The 18,310-nt window shown below is 43.3% G+C and overlaps 2 protein-coding genes across 9 annotated transcripts in view; both read left to right on the top strand.

Annotated features, from left to right (window-relative positions):
* Nucleotides 1-18,310, top strand: part of shot (dystonin-like protein short stop) — a 710,700-nt gene that overhangs the window by 638,176 nt on the left and 54,214 nt on the right. The window lies entirely within an intron of this gene.
* Br140 (bromodomain-containing protein 140) overlaps nucleotides 1-18,310 on the top strand; it is a 61,570-nt gene that overhangs the window by 32,432 nt on the left and 10,828 nt on the right. For all 6 annotated transcript variants that reach the window (XM_037415336.2, XM_037415339.2, XM_037415337.2 and 3 more), the window contains exons 8-11: nucleotides 3,903-4,112; nucleotides 10,976-11,074; nucleotides 12,257-12,358; nucleotides 17,670-17,895. In XM_037415336.2, the coding sequence (XP_037271233.2) occupies nucleotides 3,903-4,112; nucleotides 10,976-11,074; nucleotides 12,257-12,358; nucleotides 17,670-17,895 (637 nt within the window). The remainder of the gene's footprint in view (nucleotides 1-3,902; nucleotides 4,113-10,975; nucleotides 11,075-12,256; nucleotides 12,359-17,669; nucleotides 17,896-18,310) is intronic.

Here is an 18,310-nt window from a genome sequence, read left to right as displayed (position 1 = left end):
ATGTCTCTAGACCCTTCAGGCTCTATTTAACAAGAGTCTATCGTAGTTAGGAGAGTTGTGATTTAGGCTACTTGGAATAAATATCTCATAATGGTAATAAGTGCTAACACTACCCGAAGGCATCAATGTGTGTTGACATGAAAACTGTGTGCTGTAGGTTCAAGAAAAAGACTGCTCATTTAGGATACACGTCATTGCATGCAGTCGTGGAATAGAGAAAGTTTCATTCATAAGTTTCTGGTATGACATAGGTACATAATTTAATTCACTACTTAAAAATTTATATTTGATTGCAAAGCACAGCGCAAGGGTAATTCTGGAGATTGCCTTCACTGTATGCAAGCGTTCTTGCCCCCCTTCAATGCATGTGTGGAGGTTGTGGAGTTGAAACATCGTGACTGTTTTGACTGGTCCTGCAAGGCTGCTACTTGAAATACTAGGAAAATGAGGCAGCAGACATTCAAGTGAGAAGTCATAGCAAAAACTGTTGTTTTTTTTTTATTGCAACTATATAGGCACTCTCGGCTGGATTTTGCGGCCTTGGGCGTCGCCGTCACTCACCATATATGTATGTGTATCCATATATATGAAAATGCAAGAAAGAAAAAAACCCAGAAAAAGACTCCGGTGCATGTAGTCAAACGTGGGACCTCCGTGTTGTGAATGCGAGACATTAACCACTGAGCCACCGAGGGGCACCTCCATCAACATTCGAACGGCAAGCTATTTATATCTACCACTTATCGCTGTTGGCGGGCATCTCGGGGGGGGGGGGGGGGGCGGTATGGGAGGAACTCTCTTGTTTTCAGCATTATCTGCAAGATGGCGCAATGAGCACGCGGCAGCCCTCATCTCGCAGGCGCACTTTGGCCTGCTTAGAGGAGGAGAGCGGACGATCTCTCACGCACCCTTATCTCCTGGTGGGGAGGATCATACGCCTTGGCTGACGTTGGGCTTGCACTGGAACGATTCTGTTGTAGTTGTGGAGTGCACTGAGGTCACTGCAATCGTTGCATACATAGCCTTTGTTTGCCAAAAGGGCGCGCTTTTCAGACACAGCAAAGTAACAACTAAGACGCTTATTTGCGTTCATCTGTCCCTGTCAGTACGTTTCATGTGTCATTTGTGCGTGAGAAACGCGGGGCACGTTTCGATCTGTTTGCCATTCTGCGCCTGACCTCTCCAATTTGTTGCTATCACGTTCATTGCTTCGCCTCTGCGGTAGAGCTGTATCTTTTTATTTGTTCCTGTGCAATTACAGTTTGCAAGTGTACAGCTCAGCCTCTAGATAAAATGAACGCAGAATTGTGATATAGCATAACCATATCTCTGCAAAATATGGTTGGTGATGCTTCACAGGGTATTTTCCTCTGAATCTATAAATTTCAAATGTGACATAGCAATGAAAGAGAGTCAAATTTTTGCTTGCACATGCCTTGAAATGTACTGATACTAAATAAAATAGCAAATCCTGTCAACACACATTTTTCCGATACAGCGTACTCTCAGTAAACATCATTCACCCAAATTGGGGGTCTAAAATATGTGGGACCCGGGTCTGTAACGCAGAAGGAAAGAGTACATTTTAATGAAACCAAGTGAATGGGGCGAACTTGTGCCCAAGAAATAGACAACAGAAAGTCTATGTGGCTGCTCCAGCCAACGGTCTGTTCAAAAGCATCCACCTTGTCTTCTTTTCTTTCTCTTGAGTATCTCGTGTGTCTGCTGTTGTATGGCTCGTGCTTACACGTGCTGCTTTCTGAATTGGCGATCTGTTTTCTCAGTACGCCGTCCACTATCCAGAAGGCGTGTAGTGACACGTATCCCGAAAGATTACAGCCACTAGCGTGGGTTTGGTCTTAGCGAGTTGCAGGGCACACGTTAACCGTCGCCGTGACGAGAACACAATACTGCTCAAGGTCGCAAAACTTTATTGTCTGCGGCAACACCAAAAGTGCAGTACAGAGCTCGTTGTAAAGGCGCGGCGGGAAAGCAAATGGGCTTATCCACGCCACGAGCGAAAAGTACTACACAGGGTGCCGCGAGCACGTCTCCGTGGTAAAAGTTATTCACGGAGACACCGGGACCAAGGCCCAGATGCTCGAGCAAAGGCAAAGGCGCTCGCGTTGGTTTCGGAGAGATACGGGTGGGCATAGCTTTGCCACGCACTAGGACACCGTACTGTTCTTCGACCTAGCGTTCGAAAAGGGGGCGACATAAGGTAAGCGTTCGCCACGGGCGCAAGGCACTGTTGGTGAAGTTCAAACGAGCCTCAAACAAAGGGAGCCGACGGACGGAAAAGAAAAGTGTGTTTACCCCCATGTCGTCGCCGGAGAGGTCTCACTCACCCCCGACACATGCGCGCGAAATCTCTCTGGTGACTCTGCGCGCAGCACCGCAGTCGACATGCACTACCAGGTGAGAGGGGTTAAATGTCCCTCTCTGCTCTCCCAGTGCGGCAGACCATGGAGGAGGGTAGTCATGTCGGGACATGAGAACGGATAAAGGGGCGGCAAAGCCCGCGCAAAGGTGGCGGGCTAGCTTGATTCCCACAGGCGTAAGAATTGCAGAGCCCGCTTAGTTTGAACGTAGCTTGTGCCAATATGTGGGACCTGGGTCACGTGCTATTTTTTGCAATCCGCGGCCTTACGTGGAAGTCTTGTAATTTTTCTAAATAGTACTTGGATTATTTTGTCGTTCGATAGGTAAGCTGTGGAGGTGCTTAACTGGTGCCGAGCATTTTTTCTTTCTTTTTCCCTCCTTTAATGCAGTCTATCACAGTTGAAATAACAATGTAGAATCATTACTCTGTAATTCAGAATCGGTGTTCAGATTTTAGTCATTGTAGAAATCAGTATCAAAATGTGTTTCAAATCTGCACACCAAATACCTTTCAGAAATGACCCACATATAGGACATGGGAAAGGCATTGTTTCAGCTGGTAACATTAGGTGACATTTTGTTAACATTTATTTATGTTTATGTTTACATTTGTAGCCATTATTGGCGGTTAAGTGTGACATAGAACTTCTTTTTTTTTTCTTTCCCCACTGACATCTTGATCTCTGTTTATAACAGATATACCGGATGTAACGAAGGTATTCTTTAGGGCTTAGCAAATATTTGAGCATTTCTTTATTTCTACAAACTTTAGAGTATTCGAATCCACTTTTACACATACTTATAATTTTCAAGATTCCGAAGTACTTGGAGTAAACTAATGATGTGTTTTACCACAATGACCCCGTGAAAAAGTGGTGTTGCCGCAGCATGGGGCAGTTATGCCATCAAACCACTTGTTGAGGAAATATCCGCACTGCTGTGAAGCCACACTTCACTGCAAAATGCGTGTGTCAACTGCACTGTGACCAGTGGCAGATCCAGGGGAGGGGGCAATTATCCCCCTCTCTCAAAGTCTATCAGCACCTCTTCCCCTCTTCATTGCTTGCCGTCCACTTGCTCTCACCAATTAGGACAAATGAGTGGAACCACTTTGAGCACACATTAACAGTATTTATGCTATGATGTTTTTGTGTTAGTAAAAACAAAAAGAAACTAATCCGCTCCTTAAAATGAGTAGCTAGATTTTCCCCTGACTGTGACTGATTTTTTTAGTTTAAGAAAGTGATATACAAGGTTTTGTAAGGTAGGTATGGCAAATCTGAAAGTGTGACATATTTTCTTTGATTTTACTTCTAACCAAAGAAGCAAGATTTTCTCAAGCATAGTTCTTTAAAATATTGTGCATCATGGCAATATTCATGCTCATGTCCCATGACAACATTTGCGAACAATTTGATTCAAAGTTTGGCCAGAACACTATTTGCTGTCTCCTGTTCCCCTTGGCAAGATGTAAAGATGGATTGCAGCAGTTGTGGGATTATACGAATGTGTGGCTGCAGCTGTCCCAGCCACAGTGCCCTCTGGTGTGAACCGGCGAACAAGTGTGCTGTTCCGCAAGAAACGTTGCTCTGTGGGGAGGGGGCCAGCCGGTCGTGGAGGGCGCCTAGGTCGGACCCCGTCCTCAGTCACTGCCGACCAACCAGCGCTGGACCAGAGCACTCTTCCCACCACCAATGCGGCTGCTGTCATTGCACCGAATCCAACTCCGGGTGAGTCGAGGGATCAGTACAGTAGAATTTTGATGATGGAAATTCGTGGGGAGCACGCAATATATTTATACCATCTCGAATTCGTATTGACTAAAACAAAGCTGATCGTGCATATGAACAAGAACTTTATTGGTGCAACTACTTCTAGCTGAAAAAGTCCAAGATATTCTTTTCAACTTTTCTGCCTTTGCTGTCTCTTAAGAAAACCGCCTGAAAGGAATATAACCATGTTGCAGTTTTTTCACTAATGCTTAAGGTGCATTTACACTTGGCTTAAAAGTAAATGCGAGACATGTTGGGTCTTGCCTACTCGCTGCTGCTGCTGCTGCCCCTTCTCCTTGCAGTGTTCTCGTCGATTGTATTCCAAACTGGGCTCTTGATGAACGCATCCTTGTCAAGGCCATGATTTTTGTCGTGCTGATGTGTAGTTTGCAACAGCACCGATGCAAGCCACCATGTTGAACTTGCGGCCGGTTGTTTACATCACTTGGTTTGAGCTGGTGCAGCCAAAGCTGTGAAACGGAAAGACGATCTGCTATCTCGTGGTGGAAAAGTTAGTCTCGAACCGACTTTTTTTCGTCAACGTCGCGGCGGGCTATTCCAGCCAACTAGGAGGCAAAGCGAGTGAAATTCCAGTGAGTTCCGGCGCGTTCGCTCCGTGCGAGGCCAAGTGTAAATCCTCCCTCGGCCATTACTGTGCTCGCATGCAGTATTCTATCGCATGTTTGTATCAATCGTGGTGGCTGGGAAACTGTTTGCATAACACTTAATCATAATGCATTTTATATAACTTACGTCTGTTCGAAACAACCTTAAGTATGTGTGATGGTGAAATTCGGATCAACCATAATTTCATCATTCTACTTCAGTCTTTTTGTGACGAAGCCATGGGCGCTAAGCAGTTACTGCTTTATGAGTGAAGCATTAAAAAAAAGCTGCGAAACATCCTAGCATTGTTCAGGGTACTACAAAGTTTTTTTTCCTAAAGAGATGTCATCATTGCCCAATCTCTGCATTTAAATTAACCCTTTAACTATGTCATTACCACGAAAAAATGTTTTTTTTTTTCATATGTCTCAGGAAGATAATTTTTGCCAGTTTGAAAAGTACTCCAGCACGCATTGTAGCATACCAAACTTTGCACAATGAAATTATATTTGCAAAAAATATAAGTTGTAGAGTCACAATATTTTAGAATGAATAAAAACGTGAAAAGTGCGGAATTTTTGGTCGCCAGCTGTTAAACAGTGAAATAAAAAACACTATTTATGCAAAAGTATTTTCAAAACAAAAAAAATTTCAGAATATACATTTTGTGGATAAATAACCCAGGAATAGTATAAAAAATAATGAATGTTATACAAAATGTTTATCTTCACATAGACTAACAAAATCGGAGCCTGGTGCTGCTTCGTTGCTCGTGCCATGCTGTGAAGCATTGCATAGTTTTTCGTGAAACGCAAGTGTGCTCGTACACTTTTCTCGGTAAATTTTTGTTGTCTTGTGATAAGAGCCTGCAGATGTTCCAATATAGGATTTATGCCCGTGATGCGAATAATCCCTGTATAAATCAGATGTCTAATGAACTTCGCTATTTCTTCTAGCGTTACGTCTCTATCCGTGAGCCACCTCACTCCGCATAGGTTAGCATTCCGATATATGCATCTAAGCATATTTCTTTGCATTTTTTTGCACACTATATTAAAAAAAACAATATTGTATGCAGTTCTTAAAGGTTTCATGCTGCTCCATGGTAAGGCATATGATGTGCTCCGGTGGCCTTCTTGTTTCTGCAGCCGGCGCCAGCAAACTGTGCCCCAGCGACGTGTGGACCTCACACGTAACTATAGTAGCTATAAGATTGTGCACAAAGGTCATCAGCTACGCACTTGCGGCAGAGATGACAACTTGAAGTCGCAATCAAAACAAACCTATGAACGGCTGCGGATGTCTCAAGCTGACGCAAAACTCGTCACCATAAAGCTGAGGTGCTGTCATCCTCGAACTCTAACTTCGTCCTCACTCATTTCAGGTGCAGTTGCAACACAGTTCTGAGCGGCGCCTGTTTTTTGCAGCACAGGTGCGCACCCATGCGGGCGTGACGACGACGTCATAGGAGCGACTAGTGACACTAGATGCGACCCTGTGTCAGATATAACAATGCAAGCAAAACCAAAGCAGCTGGAAACTGTCAGAGAAGGCCACCTCGACATTTTCAACGCGCGGGGGGCCTTTGTAAATATTTTTTGTAGAACAAATTTTCCCCGACTCCTAGGAACAGCTCTCTATTGAATACCTGGCATAAATTTCTGGCAATTATTACTGCTCAACATAGTCAAATTGCGAAGCTGACACTTTAATTCGATATTAAGCTTGCAAAGGCTCATTTCATTGCAGAACTTCGATGTTACTGTAGCATAATTACGGTGGGCCTGCACTTCTGTCAAGTTTGCCAGCCTAGTGCACTTTTCCAACAATACACACACATTGGTTTGCGCGAAGGTCTGTTAAAAATCACTATGTTGCCAAAATGGGCAAATTCAAATTGATTCTGACTAACTACAAGAAAGTGCTGGGTGCACAAGAAGCAAATTTACCATAACGAAATTGATAATCTAAAAGCGACGATCACCGGTGATTGATTTGAATAGGCGTGGTAATGAAAGAGTTAGGGGGGAAATTCTCCTCAGGAAAACGTTTTCCTGAAATACTTGTACAGCTTAATGAAACTTGGACTGTTTATAGAGTTCAAGCTGCTCTTTTCAAATCTGCTTTTATTACTTTTTTTTATCGCTCATTTAGTTATTTTTTGCAGACCATGCATTTGTAAAAACAATGCATTTTTGTGCAAGCTTAGGCAACAATAATAAGTACAAGAAAGCTCCAAAAAGTAGCAAATGTTGCTCCTAATGAGTGGAGGAATTCAATAAAGCAAAGAAACATTGTGTAACATTGTGCTGGCCTAGAAATTCTAATGCTGAGTTTCAGTTTTACTATACTCAAGGGATGAACTTTTGAAATTATCTAGGTGAATATGCTTTATAGACATCTGAAAGTTGCTTATTTGAATTCAGGACATGTTAAACTTTAAGCATGCCAAGTTTCATTGGAATCCGACTACATAAAGCGTACAAATTTTAGTGCACAAACTCTAAAAATGTCAAAAAATGAGGAACTGAGAAAAACTGGTATAAAAGTTCAAAAACATGTTTAATACTATACTCTTCAACCATTCTGCATGAAATTCACAAAGAATGTCGGCAAAGCTATTTAGAAAAAGTTTCAGAATAACAGTTTCAGAATAACAGTTTCAGAATAATCCAGCATCATATGTTGCACTCTGGCAGTCTCTGAAACTGCCTTCTTCCGGCGGTCTTTTTTTTTTGTTTTCTTTTTTTTTTCAGTACTGCGGCAATGAGAGCTTTGGCTGTGACCTTTTCTGTCATACTGGAAATGTGCCTCTTTTTGGCATCCTTGCTTAGAGATACCTATTCCTTGGACGGGAGAACTCCAAAGTGCCCTCGGCTGAACCAAAGCACAGCGATTGCCATCGCTGTTTTAACCACTGTTCTTGTCGCAAACTTTGTTTTTGGGCACAAGAGCCATATTTTGCTGTTGAGTGATTCAGCTGCATTCTGTGTCCTTTCGTGCAATGCTGGAGCAGCTTTTCATCTGTCAGCCTTCTGTAGACTAGCAGCAGCACTGCCTTGCTTGGGAAGGAGTCAGGATGGGAGTGTGGGGTGGTGCTGGCTCACCCAGCGCCTGTGATCGCTTGTGCTTGCACTAAGACGTGTCACCTTCTGGGCAAAACTTGTGACTGCTGGCACCATTCCTTGAGCAAGAGTGGAAGTAGGATGCCCAGACAGTACATTACATGTTGCGAACACTGCCTCAGTTAGCCCTGTGATTGCCACTTGAAAATAGCCCTGCAGCTTGTGAATTGTTGCGTTCTTCAACTTCTGCCCCTTTCACTGGCGACATGATTTGTACAGTCCTCTTTTAGCACGGGAACACCTTCATACAGATTTAGTTTGTTCACGGCAGTATATGCTTTGCTGTCCTCATCAGAAAGGAACATTGTGAACTGCAGAGGGGTTAGAAGTCCGTCCTTTTCCATATACAGGTCGTGTTTTTTTCCCACACGGGTGTGTGAAAGGCTTGCCAGATTTCTTCTCCATCCTTCAGCTTAGGCAATATTTTGACAGCTCCTCGAAACATAGCCCTGTGGCAAGGGTAATGGCCGTACCCTCACCGTTATAGCTTTTGTGGCCTCTTTTTTGCCATGTTCCGTCCAACATAACGACTACATTGTTCATCCGGCGGCGGCTGTCGTCAGCGGTTTGGCTCGTGCGAGGTGTTTGGCAGCGGCTTTAATGGCGGCTGCGAGCACTTTTTTGGCAATAGCCATGAAAGTCTTATGATGCATTGCTTTTGGAATGCCAAGGATCGCGCAAAACCGGACAAGCTGACCGTGTCCGACGCCGATTGCACGCGCTGCGACCACTGACTTCACGTTCACGGTGAAGCTGTCCCGTGCGCTGCCGCTGGTGGATGTCTCTTCCCTTTCACTGCATGATACAGACACATGTACGTCGATGAATTGACAGTTGTAGCTTTAAAAATAAAGTTCCAGAAACGATGCCAGATCTTTTCGTCTATCTGCCGATTCTCAGACAGACAGCTCGCACCATCCACAGTTAGGGCATACTGCACCACTGACGAGTTTGTGCATCGAGTCAATCTCACAAATAAATGTGCTGCTGCAGTCATTCTGACGCTTGCTTCTGTCATCGAACATCCTCATTTTTCTCTCTGAAGCACTGAGGGAGTCAATGACACTGTGAATGAAACTCGAAGAATCCAAATCGGGTGCATCGCCATTGGCGGGGCTACGCCTAGCAGCAGACGAACCTCCCATCACTCGAGCTCTCTGTTTGCATTTGGAGCGTCTTTCCTTGAACTGGTTCCTCGTCATAAACTTCAGTGAACGAAAGCGACATTTTTCGCCGGCATCCATAGGCACTACTACAGTGGGATGAAAGTAACTCGGGTGGTCGTGTCTGTCGTCTCGTCTGGGCAAAAGCAGGAGAGCGAAGAAAGAGCGCTCGTGCCCGTATGCACGTCGGAGTTCTAGCAACCAATGGCAAGGCTCGAATCATGCCACGTGACTTGAACAGCCCACTCGCCACGCTGGAACGCAGTGGGGAAACGATATTTTTGTTGGATTTTCAACGAGAATGCCACGCTGCCAGAGTAGGCTTTGGGAGAAGAAGGTTAAGTCTACATTCCCGCGAAATTTTAAGAGCCAACTACGCCGCACAGCAAAGTGCTGCATGCAGAAAATCGGGTAATTCCGCACTTCCACAAGCCACCGCGCATGTTTTTTATTTCATTTTTGATAACTTCTAGTTGATTCTCAGCTTTGATCATTTAATATATTGAGGAGAAGGCTTAGAGGAACACAAAACATTAAATCAATTTTTTCGAAGAAAATCGTGCTTCTTGCACCCACTAACCTTAAAGGCTACAGGCCAGTAAAAATTAGAACCACCTCAGTTCTCGTAACCCTTAATGACCATTGGCAAGTGTAGTACTGAAATTTTGTACCAATGTAATCAATGATGACTTGTAGTCATCAAGCACAAAAAGGAGAAAAAAAAAAAAAAAAGAGGAGGGCCTAAACTTTAGCTCTGGTGGTCCCATGCCAACGATTTCCCATGGGGTGGGTGCCCTCCCACGTCACTATGAAATGCGTTCTGCCTAGCACCCGGCGAGAAGTGCGCTTGTACCAGTAGGTGCCTGGCGGCAGCAAATCTCTGCCTCCCACTGCAGCGGGAACTGCTCAACTCTCAACTATTTCACCAAGGCTGTAGTGGTTCAAGGTACGCCTAAAGGCCTTCGCATAACCTCATGAGGCTACTTTTTGAGATGAGTATGCCAAAACGAGCGAGTGCCAGGTCAGTGTATTCTTTTATCCATCAGGAAAAGGCAACGAGTTTTCAGTCGGCACTCAGTCGAACCTGGCATCTCCTGCATTGGAATGCTCGAAGGCTACTTTACGTCAAGCAACAGTTATTCGGGTGGCACCCTGTATTCTCTGCCATTAAGTATGTGGGCAACTTGGTTTACTGCTGTGCGAGATATTGCTGAGAGCCGAGCAGCGCGATGCTCTGGTGCTGCAAGGATCACATGTCTCATGACGTTTTGTTGTGCCAGATAGTTTAATGAAGTCCTCACGAGATAATCATAGTGCTGGCACTGAATATCTGCATCATGATTTGTTATACTTTTTTTACGTATAATGCATGCTTTCATTTAGGTAATGCATCAGTTGGCAACATTTCTGTTCCCAAAATAGATCCTTTAAGGTAAAATAAATATACAGTAGACTTTCAGTAAATGGGAATCTCTTAACAAAACTGCTGCTTAAATGGAACAGCTGCCTCTGGCACATTTGGTTTTGTGCTGGAATTCCACACCCTGTTTTTGTCTCTCAGTAAACCGAACGCCTGTTTAGGAAACATATTTTCCTGGTCCCTTCTGGTTCCATTTAATGACAGTCTACAATATATTATGAATAATAAAAGTGTTTTCATTTGACCATTCAAGATTATGAATTTTCAATTTAATGAACAACATCAATTTGAAAAATCACGATCAGCCATGCTTGAGATTCATTTCTTATATATCCAATTGAGATGTTTTGCTGTCATGTTGACAGCAGCACTTGGCAGCATAGGTAAGCTGCACTGCAGCCAAGCCGTGAAAGAAACAATGCAAGGTTTCTAGCAACCCTGGTTGATTGCAATCCATACCTTTGGTATGTAGACGACTACAGCGCTGCCACAATGGTGTGTGTGCAGGCCCAAGGAAGCGTGGTCGTTCCGGGAGTCAGGGCAGCTCGCCGGGTCCACTGGGTTGCTTCCCTCCACAGACTGATAGCTTCAAGGTGTATCGCTCCTGTGAGTAGTAGCCTCTTTGCTAGTATTGCAGATGATCAACCACCGAAGATCAGTGAAGTGCAACAAAAAAGCTGTTTCCAAACAGCGTCCGTGTATGTCAATTATGACATATGCGGACGCTGTGACATGCAAATGTCACAGCGTCCGCATATGCATTCAAAGCTTCAAATTTGCATTTTGCTGTCACGATGTGACAGCAAAATGCAAATTTGAAGCTTTCCCTTGGCACAGGGCCACCACATTGGCATCATCACAAAGAGGACAGATTGGAGCTCAAGATAGCCACAAAGATGTGTTTTTCCGAGTTATCTTTGATCAGCTTTTAACTCCATTTTCTCAGCTATCATTTTTTGAGCAGTTGCTGTCAGTCATTCCTGTGCCATTTCACAACAAATTAAACTATAGCCATTCCATTTCCTGCACTTAGATTCTGAGACATTGGTGAGTGCCGTGAAGCTGTCCATGTTTGTGTGCATATCATACAGACTTTTGCAATTGGCTTTTTGTAAAAGTTCTTGGTAAAACAATATGTCCAGGACATTTCAAAAAATTTTTGTGTGCTTACGCAAATATAAAAAAAAATCAACCAATAGCATTATGGTACAAAATAGACCCTTGTGAATATACTTATGCAAAAATTTTGATAAACTTTGTGTAATTGGCTAATTTAATTACTTTTGGAATGACGATGAGTGTATATCAAATCTTGTGTAACTCAAAAGTTATATTATATAGCTCAAAACCGATTCCAGTTATGATATCAGTACAGCAAATGGCATTTGCATGCCGAATTTCATCCCTTTAGCTTCATAAATAACACAGATAATTTTCGTTGCCACATTCCTCCTTAAGTGCTTTTTCAAATAAGAAAATTATAATATCTCGCTAGCTTTAATGTCATTTAATGATGTTGGCATGGGTGCTTTCATGAGGAGGGGGCAACCTGGAACATTTCTTTGATGAAAATAGCAGTGTTGGAGACGCATGCGAAAGCTGTCCATTAAAATTGGGCTGACATGTGCAGTAGAACGTTTTTGTTAACAATCAGATTGCGCTACGCAAAACAGTTATTTTTGAAACAAACTAGGTTTTCCATATTTGTCTAGGAGTTAGCTCACACCTATTGCCTTTGTAATTAAGTGTGAGTGTTGCTTGCTTAAAACGGCAATCTCTCGCACGCAGATGAACAAGGCAGCGACTCTGATCGAGAATCGTCGAGTGAGTCGTCCGAGTCGGCGTCGAGCAGTTCATCGGACGAAGCCACTGAGCCGGATGAAGCCCCCGGTGAGTCCGTCTGTCGGACGATCTACGAGAGCCCGAAGCAAGTGTGTGTGCCAGCTTAGGTCAAATAAGTGTACTACTAGACGGACACTTTTTTTCTTTCTGCACCAAGGAATTTGTTAATGTTCCACTGTTGAATTGTAGTGGGTTAGATCTCAGTGTTCCTACTAAGAATGTATATATTTGTCAATAAACTGTTGTTATAAATATTTCCATTGGTCATTACAAACCAGCTTGACCAGAGGTAGATCACTCTCTTGCGCTGCCATTATGGTTCAGCCAGAAAGAACTCTGTCAAGCAGCTAAGTTTGTCTGGTTTCAACATGTCTTTAGAACCATTTTAAATTCTTCATGTGAAAATTTCCTCTACTGTCACTGTGCCCCGTGGGAAACTATCGCTCAAGTAGCAGAAACCTTGATGGTTTGTTGAATGTGCCTGCATGGAGTCATTGTCAACTATTATTGTGATGCTCTGACTGCCCTATGGCATTTTTTTCATGTTTGAGTTTGAGTTCAAGTACATCCTTCAGACAACACATGAGCTACACAGGCATGTTAGCTACAGGCCATATTACCATATTTACACGCATAACTTGTGCACTTTTTTGTGCATGTGATTCTGGAGCTCAGTAAAGGGTGTGCAAATTACACGGACATTTTGCAAACACATCCGAAATACTGTGCAGTTGTATCTAGTCATTCTAACGCATGTGGTGTATACATTAAAAAAATAGAGAAAATAATTTGGAGCCCCAATGAAGTGTACCTGTTTATTTAACAGAATTAGCACGTACTTTAACCAGCCAGGTCTTGTGTGCGTTCTGATCAAAGCCACTGGCCGTGAGGTCCGATTGGGAATTGTAGCAGTCACTGTCGCCGCCCTCTATTCCATTGAGCCCATTCAAATGCCCCATTTTCTTGAAGCTCTTCTGGACTATGCTGGGAGATACCAGGTCTCAAGACAAAGCGACCCCGAAGGACTTAAGCTTTTGCAGATATAATTAAAAAAGTCATCTTCAGTGGCAGGAAACTTGTTCTAACAAGCGTGTGTACTGAGCGTCACACATTGAATAACTTTAGCTGAAGTGCTTGGTGGCAGCATGGTTTCTGTTTTCTGTGGCAGCTTGAATAGCACTGTACATATAATTGTAGCTCATTGCAAGGGAACAGTAAAAATGCAACAGACGAGTGGCAAAACTTGACCCTTTCAGCCCTGGCATCCTGTCCAAAGCACCCATAGGTCAAAAGTATATAGTGCGCACGCTGGCGAGCACAAAATATGCGAGCAATTTTCTTTTTAGTAAAGCTGGCTAAATATTGGAGGCGCACAAATTAAGCAAGGGTGCAAATTATGTGAGTAAATACTGTACTTGATGGGTAGAAGAGACTATTTAGGGTATGCAAGCAAAGTATAATTTTTCTTCATGCAGCAGGTAGCTTTGAACTTGATGCAGATCACCTGCTCTTTCTCCCACAATCTCTGTGACCTTTCAAGCTACAACTGGGCTGTTTTTCCTCAGATTTTGCAGATAATCTGTGCTGAATACAACACTGGGCAAGAACTACTTTGAAATGCTGTCAGTGCCAAGCACCAACTAAATGTTCAAGTAAAAATCACAAATGTCAGTCAGTTCAGGACATTAGTGTTATGTGCTCACTTAATACAAAGTTAGCTAAAAAACTTGAGCCTGCTCTATAGGAAATTATATTAAGCTGAGGTAATGCCACTTCCATATTCTATTTTTCGTTATGAAAAATTATTAAAAGTTGAAAATAATATCACTTGTGGTTGAAAGAAATCATTGTAAAAAATGGGAGATCATGGCATATCTGTCTCTTGATTATCAACAATGACTGTGTCCATTATTCTAAGGTAAGGCAAGTTAAGCCTGTAGCTGCAGTAAATTCCTGCAAAAAAGGGGGGGAAGGGATAGACAATATTAATAAAAAGTACAAATTCAGGCAGCATCCGTATCCTAGCAACATGTAACAAAATTTGTGGCAGAGTCAGTCTTTCTGTAACTGAATAAGTCACTGCTAGAGTCAACGTTCGTTTGCTGGCTCAGTTTTGGTAGCACATATTACAATGTTTGTGAGATACAGCCACCAGCATTAGTTGGTTGACCTGGACGGAGATTAGGCCCATAGTCAAGGGTAGTACCCTAGCTCCCTTTCCCCCCTTCCTTGAAATTTTGATGAAGGAGTGTGTTTAGCAATAATTTTTGGGGTGTAACATCCCAAAACCATGACGTGATCATGAGAGATGTCATAGTGGAGGGCTCCATAAACTTCAGCCACTTGGGGTTCTTTAATGTGCACCTAAATATAAGCACGCGAGCATTTTCGCCTCCGTCTAAAATGCGGCTGCCATGGCCAGGATTCCATCCTGAAGGGTTAGCATTCGAGCACCTTGACCATTAAGCTACCATGGCGGCCAGGGTGTTTTAGCGGGGGAAAAAAAATGATAACAGGTATATTCTTCAGCAAGTGGGCCCCTACTGAAGGTAAGCTGGGCACTAAAGGAACAGTAAAGAGCAAGACGATTTTTTGCGCATTAGTAAAGAACGATTTCACAATACCGAAAAACACCACTTTTACCGCAACACGGCACTTGGTAAGCAAGAAAACGCGCGAAAAGAAGCTGCGGCTGGAGACTACACCTATTCTCGCAGTAAACACTGACATCATAAATTTTGAAGGTGTCTGCTGGGTCCTACGTGGCTCCTAATTGATAAACTTGGAGTACATTGTAATCTGTGGGTACCATATAGGAAGCCTCATAAAATTTCATCGAGCCAATGCCACGAAAACAAACAAAAAAAAAATCATTGTGGAAAATCTTACGTCACGTGCAGAGATTAATGTGGAAAATTTAAAAATGAGACTTCTATCTTGGATTTTATCTGCTAATGAACAGCGAGACTTATGACATTAGAGTTCTAAGAGTGTATTTTCTCAATATATTACAACTCATTGTTTCTTTTTAGTGTCCCTTTAAGGAGAGTGACTGTCCTCCTTCTAATAAAGAATTGCTGCAGTCTATATGCCTCACTGCATGGAAATTAGTTTTTTTTCCAACATGACTATTCTCACATTGTGCAGCGGTGCTATGGAATAAGGTTCAAGGTCATAATATGCACTTCATGTAACTTCCCCTCCCTGCTTAGCTTCCAGTGCGCTTCTTGGGACAAGAGGAGAGAAAAAGCACCGAAAGTGTGTGGCAAAATCTCCAACTCCGCTTGTAGTGAAAAGATTTTTAAAATTTTTGCTGCAGTCAATTCGTAAGGCAATCAACTCCATGGTTATTTGAAAGAGTATTGCAGGGCCCCTTAAATATATGTTTATAGAGACATTGAGGCCAGATGTGTACAGATCCATCACTGTCAGGCTTCTATGAAGCTGTGCAGTGTGCAGCATTTCATATCACACTTACATAAAAAAACTCGTCTAAAAATTTTTTGTTGAGAAGAACTTGAAATGCAATGCATTAACATTTTAGGCCTATTTAGTACCTTGCTTAGAAAGAAAACATATTTCTTCAAGTGCAGTCAAAGGCAGAAATAGGTTCGTGGAAGTATGTGTAGACCAATTTAAATGTGCTCAGTTTGAGAGAGACATTTTAATAAAGACACTGAATTTTTTGCAAAAGTCTGCGAAAAATTGTTACTCCTTCTACCCCACCCCAAGGTTACAAATCTGAAACAGATACTTGCCAGCTACTGCATGATTGAAGTGCACATAATGTTTTACTGAGTGGGGACATCACTACTCTGCAGAATGATGGCATAGCGGGTGCTTCCCTTCTCCGATGATTAGGGGCGCACCCTGCAAGTGAATTTACAGTAGTCGCCCCAAGGGAATTGACAGTGGGCTCCAGAAGGGCCACTGCTGCAACTTTCACTGCGACTGCACTACATGTTCCCTGTCTTCAGGCCTTACACTTAGACAAGCCTAGCTTAGGCTGGCATTGTAGGTTGACTTGGAAGTAGTTGGTGTTCTAAGCTATAGGGTACTGATACCATGCGGTCCAACTAAAGTGCTCATTCAGGGAGTGCACTTTGCCGCTAGTATCCACACGCGAATGCTGAGAGACGCTCACTACAAAGCGCACTTGCTGGCGTTTGCCAAACTCACTTCACCATGACGTTGTGTCTAGCTTCCGTAGTTGAGAATAGATAACTTACTATCCGAGGCTGAGTTCGTTGTACATTCTTAATTATAGTTTTTGTTATTGGAAATTGTAATTTATAAAACATTTATTGTTTATAAACATTCTATGTTTATAAACATTGCACATGCCGTGCAATAGCCATGGCCGCCGCGTTTGCATAAAGTTTATTTTAAGGGCTACTTATAGCTATGACACATAATTACTCAATAAACATCGCCTGAAATAACAAATATCTGCTGTGCTGCTTAGTTATTCATCATCGTTACCATGATTTCTCAAGTACACTTTTTCTTGTGTAGCAGTGCACTGCCCAATTGACACCCTGGGGGCACACCTAATTGCACTTGCTCGAAATGACACCAAATTAGCCAGTGTGAGTGACATATACCTTGAAATGATTTACGAAAAACAGCACAGACCCGCTATGAGTGCCATTTGCCACACTAAACGACAAGCGCAACTCGACACTTTTCGACTGCATGGCAAGCTCATTAATTGGACCAACCAGAATGTGTCACAAGGCACTGGTGGAAGGCTTTGAATGATAGCGACAGAGTAGAGCATTCACTTTGTAGATTGAATAAGGGTAGTATGTCAAAATGGCATTGGAAAGAGACCAAAAACAATACATTGCGTTGCCTGCCTTGGTACTGCGTCAATGAATTGTTCAGACTGCTACATTTAGCCTGCTGTTGTTTGGGCACACCACAATTTTGCGCATATTATGAAGTACTGAAAGGAGTTGACACGGAGCAACTTTTATGGCAACTAGTGGAGCCACGGCACATGCACAGTAAACCACAGCACATGAACCACTACCCTGCTGTCTTACCTCTGTTAACAGCACGTGTTGCATGTACTGTGTCGTCAGTGCTGCAGACAAAAAATTGACAGTATATGGTTCCTGTTATTTCTTGCATTACCACAGTGTGATTGGGAACTCCAACGGGTAAGTTTTCTTTCCGCTAAAGAAAACAGTCAGTCAGTCAGTCAACAAACTACAGATTCGTAATTGTAGGCCACGCCCGCGTTGGGGCCGGAAAACCATGGTCTATAAAAATTGGTTGTCAGTCCCTTTGGTGGTTTGATTGGCTTTGGGTCAATGAAGTCCAATAAAATTAACCAAGAATTGGTGCTGCACAGGGCCTGACCGGCCGGAGATTCCACTGGAGCCACTGGACCTGGTGTGGGCCAAGTGCCGTGGCTACCCATGGTACCCGGCGCTCATCATCAACCCAGAGATGCCACGTGGCGGCTTCACCCAGAATGGTGTGCCCATCCCTGTGCCCCCGGAAGAAGTGCTCGGCCTGCGAGCTAACTACCCAGAGCCCGTCTATCTCGTGCTGTTCTTCGACACCAAGCGCACATGGTGGGCATCTCTGCTTCCTCCTCCTTGCTTTTTCATAATGATTGTTCGGCTTTAAAAATTCACAACCACCATACGAGAAACGCCGTACTGGAGGACCCTAAACATTTGAACCACCTGGGGCTCTTGAACTTGCACACAAGTCAAAGTACACAGGCCTCAAGCGTTGTTACCCCATCTAAAATGCGGCAGGGATTCAATACCACAACCTGCAGGTCACTCACAGTCTTGGTGTAAAAATAAGTTAGGTGTTGACAATTGCCGCTCCACGTAAGGAGGGGGTGCAGGTAAATTGTGTTCGCCAATAACCTTGAATAGTTTTTGTCGCGCGAGTTGAGATTGCGCTACTGTATGGCGTGCCACGTATTCGCGCGCAAAAGAACATCTTCTTGAAAGCTTTCTGTGCATAAGATTTTGT

Source organism: Rhipicephalus microplus, chromosome 9 (assembly GCF_043290135.1).
Source record: "Rhipicephalus microplus isolate Deutch F79 chromosome 9, USDA_Rmic, whole genome shotgun sequence".
NCBI lineage: Eukaryota > Metazoa > Arthropoda > Arachnida > Ixodida > Ixodidae > Rhipicephalus > Rhipicephalus microplus.
The sequence above is the reverse complement of the archived record's forward strand: the minus strand, read 5'-3'. Positions and strand labels throughout refer to the sequence as shown.